General features: G+C 40.9%; 1 protein-coding gene across 1 annotated transcript; it reads left to right on the top strand.

The window, feature by feature from the left end:
- Positions 1-4,752: 4,752 nt before the first annotated feature.
- Positions 4,753-7,030, top strand: evx2 (even-skipped homeobox 2). Its single transcript, XM_076747670.1, has 3 exons — positions 4,753-5,146; positions 5,606-5,844; positions 6,416-7,030. The coding sequence occupies exons 1-3, from the start codon at positions 4,753-4,755 to the stop codon at positions 7,028-7,030; spliced, it is 1,248 nt and encodes a 415-aa protein (XP_076603785.1).
- Positions 7,031-7,419: the final 389 nt, after the last annotated feature.

The raw sequence follows: 7,419 nt of genomic DNA, 5'->3' as shown, positions 1-7,419 counted from the left end.
GAAGTCTTTTAAAGTATGAAAGTGGTCACATGACAGCCAAACTGAAATCCCTTCAATGTTACTTCAGATAACATGCACTTTTTTTCCATTCTAGCTACAGGTGATGCATCACCTCTGTGTGTTGTGTGATTATCATTTTGCATTGTCTACTGCAGCAATCAATGATAAAGGACTGCTCACATATCATTTGGTCCTAACAGCTGCACTTTGTCAAGGCTGTGAAGAGCTTATTTCTACTTAGCTGCTGTTATCAAGTCAAGTTTAAGGAGTCAAAACTTGCAACTGCTATAACACAAGCCAATACTGCAACTTCTATAAAACTGAAAACAGATTGTCACTGTGATGGATTTCTGCAACTCTGAGTTTCAAATATCAGCCAGTTGAATTATAAAAGTAGCTGTTGTCACATTGATGATTGTGGCCTTAAGCTTACTGGAATCCTTGATGGCTGAAAGATGAAGCCATTGTGAGTGCTGCTGCTGCTGCAGTTCCTCTAATGGCCACTCGATGGCGAATCCAACAAGACCACCTTTATTGAGGTGGCTGAGAATCTTTTGTTGTTGTTGTTGCTGTTGTTCTAAATGTTGAAAGGCCCTGCACAGCCTTGATAAACACACAGATTTGGATTGTGTCGGCATGACTAGACTGAGTTTGACTGGCATCTCCAAGACAACTTACATCTTCATTGTTCTGACAGATTAAATTCTATGACATCAAGTAAGTTCCATCATAGTTTGCCCGCCTTCAACCTGAGCAGAGGTCTAATCAGCAGAGTGGAAAACTCTGGGTGGCAGGGTTTTTACGCGTTAAATGACCAGTGGTTTTAGTGGCCTCTAGTGGCGAGGTTGCAGATTGCAACCAACCAAATTCCCCTCGCCTCATCTCTCTAGTTCCAAGCACGTAGGAGAAACTACATGGGGCAGTGAAAAAAAAGAAAGAAAGAAAGAAAAAACACAACAATTCTTATTTTCAGGTGATTATACATGAATAAAAACATACTTATGAATATTATGTTCCATGTCTATAATATTCTAGATCCTGGAAATCTTACACACTGGTCCTTTAAAGGTGAAAATTGAATGTGTGTTTTGAGTTTTCTCTTTAATATGTGACAATAGCTTCTTTAAGCTCAGTTGTGTGACGAGTAGCATTTACAGTGTCTGCTTGGGGGATTGACTAGTTCACTTTTATGCTGATTTCCCATGGCTTTATAGTAATAGATAATCAATCAAGTCTCTCTCCCCAAGACTGTTGATTTTTACTCAAATTCAATTGAACTGTTTTGGTATTAGGTAAATCTGCTCATATTCTTCATTTGTGTCTTATTGCTAACTGCTGCAGGCTTCTGTGTGCAAAATGTGGTTATTAACAGTCGCTGTTGTTTTCTACTTCCTGTTTACAGAATGCTGGTTTTGTTGCTGTTGTTGTCATCTTACTGTGCTTTGTTTGTATGTCTGAATCTGTCCCTTCAATGGTTTTAGAACATCTGGCCAAAAGACTGCAGCTGAAATGTACAGAAATGCTGATTAATGTGCATTGCCCTTAGAAATCAATACATCAAATAAATTAAATACATGGCCATCCTTTTTAATTTGCATGTCCTTGTGAAATCCAGCCATCTTAAGGATTACACCCATCTGATGTCTCATATTCACTTTTATACATGTCTGAGGACATTTGAAAGGAATAAATGTATTATCATGTGAATACGATTCATATCAGTTTGCTTTATGCTTCATTACAGATGAAAATCATTTACAGAAAAAAAAAAAAACAATTAAACACTAAAATGTAACAAGTCATGCCCATAAAACTTTTCACCATTGTTCTTTCCACCCCTCTCCAACTCGGAAGCCTAATCTGTGGTCTTGATCACCCACAGTATGGATTGTGAGTAGGAAATCATTTGAAAGTGTCCCCAGAAAATGTCCACACAACCCTGCTGGACCCATCCTGAATCTACTTCCTATGAACCCAAATTCTCAGCATGTTTGTTAACATTTGACATGAAACTTTGCACACTGGTGGCTCCAGACAAGACGTAACTGTGAAGAAAACGATCAATTTAAATGCAGAGAAACGCTGTAACCTCTGCACTGTTCAGTGCTGATGTCCGATCTGATAGGCTGATTCTTCATATTCTCAACCATCAGATTCAAATCAATAGACCCCAGATATTCTTAAAATATGTACAAGCAAAGATATCCAGAGTGTGCTGCTGGTCATCAGTGTAAAACTTCAACTGAAAAACATGTAAACACCCTGCATCTGTGCCATGAATCAGCCTCTGAAGGAAACCTAGAGAGCCACTTCAAGTCATCCACAGGGCTTTAGGAACTTAATTATCTGTTTATTTTGACCCAATATTCAGAAGGGATCATGCTAATCCCGGGGAGAGGACAGTGACATGTGAACACATGATTTTAAGAATACCACTTCATCTCTTTAATCAAACAATGCAACCAATCAAAGGAAAGATTTAAAGTTTATTTTTAGCTAGCCAATAGAAAGCCTGAGCAGAATAGTGTAGATTTTGGCTATTATACTCAACAATGGTTTAGTGTAAAACTCAAAAACACAAGATTATAGGATTATAAAATTCAAGGGAGTCTGTAATGTGAAAATAAATCTTAAGGTAAAACTCTCTTCATAGAAAGATTCATCAGCTCCACAATTACTCCAGTACATGTATGCAAATTACCTTATTATATTAAATGTAAATTGCCAAAGCTCTTAGAGGGGATTGCTTACCAGTGTCTTGTACAATGTCCTTTTCTCTCATTCATAAATAAAAGAGCATATTGCATGTGCTAACAAAGCGATGGGTGCATTTAACTTCAGTATCATTTAACGAACAGTGTATTAGTTGGTCTAATCCTGCAAGTTGTAAAATGATTCTCATAAATACGATTAGAAAATGAATTGACGTGAACACAGTTTTTGACCAAATGAAATATATTTAAATTGGCCACATGCATAAGTGAAATTTAAGCTTCAGTAGGTCCTTATCCTGGTTCTGAAGCTTTATATTGGTCAGTATTCAGTCTCATATTCTGTGTTTTCTCAGAGGGTAGGGCAGACAGTAGATTTTGTTCTGATTTGAATCTCATTATATTGCTCACCAGTAAAATATGGGCAGAGGGTCAGGTTAGGGATGTGGCTCTACAGCAGCTTTCAGCCTCTTTAAATGCCTTCGCAGTAGCCAAATTAAACTCACAATTTATATTATCTATTTTGTCATTGCCATATACACTAATCTGGGCTGGACAGACACAAACCAGGACATCAGGTAAAATACAGCCCACACCTCCCATTCAACACCTAATATCAAAGACAGCAATTAATAGTAAAGCCTGCAGGAGGCGCCAGAGGACGCGCATAGGATAATCTGATGGCGCCTTTATAGTCATTTCACATCCAGAAACCAGGAGTCCATGCATGGGTGTTATGTCTTTACATATCGAGTCTCGGTTAGAGATAATATGATGCATACATGTGACCAGTTATTTTCCCAGAAATACCCCAACTACCATGCAGATGATAAAGGTTTCGGCGCATAGACAGACTGAAATTGAGAGATGACTTGAAACAGATAAGAGATGCTGTTAAAAACGAAAGTATTCTAATGTGAGCTCTTAAACGGGAGTAATTCGTTTAAAGTCAACATAAACGACAACAAAAATCAACAAAGGAAGTATGAAGAATTAGCCGCAACGAAATTTTATTGATAATAAGTGACTGCTAATGGTTAAATTAGACAAGACTGATGACACATTTTAGTTATTTTGAACATACAAATATAGGCTGCTTCTCTAGACATGCATTACTATGCACACGTGTCGGTGAACGTGTAATAATGCAAGCATTATCACCACATCAAAATGTGTCTTTGACGAATAAAGAACTGTGTGCAACAAAATCTCCCCCCAAAAGAGAAGAAAATACAAACAGCACTGAAAGAAAATGACCAAGGTCTTAAAAAGTAGAGGAAAAAAACACCCTTAATATCTCATCACAAACTCTCACCTTAATCCTAATGCATTTCACATACTGATTAAGTCGCAGAAATGGTACAAAAAAAAAAAAAGAAAAAAGAAATAAGGAGAATAAATAAAAGAACAACGATTAGAGAGAGGGAGGGCGAGCAGAGAGGAGGGAAACAATAGAGAATCAAAGCATAATAATATTCCTAAATGAAGAGGGAAATGTTGCACCGCTCATTTTATTAATCAGACTGTCAATTTCACCCAAGAGGCCAAACCCAAGAGCAATCTAAAACAGACTCAGAGATCAGCCCAGGGACACGCATCTCGCTCCTCACTCCTCTCTTCCTCTCCACTTGGATATTATTCGTCTGACCGAAGGCCGCCTCCATCATCAAGTGACAGCCCTCTCCTATTTATTTGCTTATAAACCTGTTACAATAAATGATCATTGGAGCAACGTCAGCCGAGCATTTTAACAACGAACAGCAGCAACCACTTTTGATGAATGACATTTCGCTGCTGTGGGGAGGATGCACGGCTCATTTTGAGCAGTCGCTCGTCGATTGCATTCAGATTCTTTCATTTTTTGCGTCTTGCTTATAAAAAGGTTTAGAGACAGTTATTTAGAGACAGTTGCTGAGTTGCATGCGGATTTAGCTCCGACACAACTCATTGCTGCTCCAGCCCCCTGGACAAGTGTTGTGTGGGTTCTTTTTTTTTTTTTTTTTTTTTTTTTTCTTTCCCACCCTTCGTCTTGCGCGGCTTAATGATGGAGAGGATAAGAAAAGAGATGATATTGATGGAGAGAGGTCTGCACAGCCCCGTCGCAGGGAAGAGGCTCTCAGACGCGCCTGGAAATTCAGTGCTGGAGGCCCTGGAAAACTCTCAGCACAGCGGACGGCTAAGCCCGAGAATAACTTCGGCTTCTCTCCATGGAAATCTTGGGGACATCCCGACGAAAGGCAAATTTGAAATTGACAGTCTTTTCGGAACACACCACAACAGTGAAAATACCTCTTCGGCGGAAATTTCATCGTCAGAAAGCAGGAAGAAAATGAGCCTTTACTCCGAAGTTTCGCCAGATTCAGATATTAACAGTGATGTGGAGGTGGGATGCCCTGCGCATCGCTCCCCGAGCCAGCACAAGGAAAACAACAAAGGTAATATTTTTAGATTTTACGCCAGATTCATCTCATTTTGATTTACTCTGTACTGTAATCTGATATCAATATCCCGGTATTATTATTATTATTATTATTATTATTATTATTATTATTATTATTATTATTATTATTTAATTCTTTCCGGAATAAAGATTAATTCAATTATTATTTATATTACTAGCCTACTATTTTCCCAACTGTTATTATTTCTATTATTATTACTATACAACAATGGACAAATATCATTTCTCACATTGAGAAAAATAATATAAAGAAAATGCTTTGTATGTATTTTCCCCTCGACACAAATGTTCACATCAAGCGGTTTAATTGTTGCTATCACGCAGCTATCACATATACTGTGGGCCCATACACACGTGTGTCATTTCAAGAGGCTATTATCGATGTCATTAACAGCTGCCTTCTTTTTCTTTTCCTCTCTTTTCTGCTTTTTAGGCTTTTCAGACAGTAATTCCGGCTCCTCGAGCTCAAACTCCCTCGCGAATATGAACGGTAGCAATTCAACGGGAGGATCAAACAATTCAAATTCCGACCAAGTCAGAAGGTATCGGACTGCTTTCACCAGAGAGCAAATCGGGAGATTGGAGAAGGAGTTTTACAGGGAAAATTACGTTTCGAGGCCAAGAAGATGCGAATTAGCCGCAGCACTAAATCTGCCCGAAACTACGATTAAGGTAACGATTAATCTTCATTATTCTTGTCCACTGTTTGTGTGTGTGTGTGTGTGAGAGAGGGAGTGTGTGTGTATGTGTGCGTGCATAGAAAGCATTGATGTGGGTGTAAAAGAATAATAATTGTAATACTGTGCAGCAGAAAACGCAGTCGTTCTTAGGATTATATCTGCTCGGGATATGTTGCAGTGTGATGCTTTTATTTCAGCCTGTAGGCCTCCACAATATAACGCCTTTAACAGTATTTATGCTCAGCCCATTGGATGCTAATGCGTTTAACCGTTATGTGTGCAATTAATTTAGAGACTACTGCTTTAAAAATACTGCAAAAAACCCTAAATATTTTACCTGACACATTGAAGGTAATGGGTAGATTTTAACTCCCGCAGCATGCAGTAATTGATCACTTGCACGTTCAATGACATGAGCCTTTATAGGACATTTTCAGCTGAGTGCAGGGCTGAGTGTCTGCCCCTGAGCACACGCTGAACACACACTCTTCACAGGTCTAAATATAGAGCGTGGAAACAACATGGCAGCTTCAATATGGGCCTTGTTTTGACTCTTTGTGCAGGTGTGGTTCCAGAACAGGCGGATGAAGGATAAAAGGCAGCGGTTGGCGATGTCCTGGCCCCATCCTGCGGACCCCAGCTTCTACACTTACATGATGACGCACGCGGCAGCTACAGGGAGTCTACCTTACCCTTTCCACTCGCACATGCCTCTACATTACTACCCGCACGTCGGTGTCACCGCAGCAGCGGCCGCCGCCGCCGCCACCGGAGCCGCCTCGTCACCTTTCGCCACTTCCATCCGGCCCCTCGACACCTTCCGAGCACTCTCCCACCCCTACTCGCGGCCAGAGCTCCTGTGCAGCTTCAGGCACCCGGGACTCTACCAGTCACCCGCAGGCCTGAATAGTTCAGCAGCGGCATCGGCGGCTGCGGCGGCTGCGGCGGCGGCGGCGGCGGTCAGCGCGCCGTCGTCCACCGGGCCTTGTTCGTGTCTGAGCTGCCACAGCAGCCAGGCGGCGACCGCGCTGGGCTCCAGGAGCGCCAGCGCTGACTTTACCTGCACAGCTTCGGGGCAAAGATCCGAGAGTGGATTTCTGCCGTATTCTGCTGCCGTCCTCAGCAAGACCTCAGTCCCGTCACCAGACCAACGAGAAGAAACTTCACTTAACAGATAACTCATCATGCAGCCTATAAACATGACCGTTTTATTTTTTGCTCTGGTCCTACTTTAGGGGATAGGCCTACTTTAAAAATCACACCTGGGTTAAAGCAGTCGTTTATTAGGAAGCATTGTAAACACACACACACACACACACACACACACACACACACACACACACGAAGATGAATTTCTAATCCAAGTCCAATAGACTCTTTATAACAAAAAAGACATGCTTAGCTAAGCACCGAAAATTTTGCAACTCACTAAAAACTTTTTTCTAAAGCTTGTGCCCTTGTGTTGTGCCAGTAGACCACTTTTTTATGGGCTGTGCTGGATTAACTTATACATATTTGGGAAAAATACCAGACCATGCAGAGCATCCACGCCTCAATCATTGCGCCG

This window comes from Chaetodon auriga, chromosome 13, assembly GCF_051107435.1.
Source record: "Chaetodon auriga isolate fChaAug3 chromosome 13, fChaAug3.hap1, whole genome shotgun sequence".
Classification (NCBI taxonomy): domain Eukaryota; kingdom Metazoa; phylum Chordata; class Actinopteri; order Chaetodontiformes; family Chaetodontidae; genus Chaetodon; species Chaetodon auriga.
Note: the sequence above shows the minus strand (reverse complement) of the source record. Positions and strands in the feature narration are given on the sequence as shown.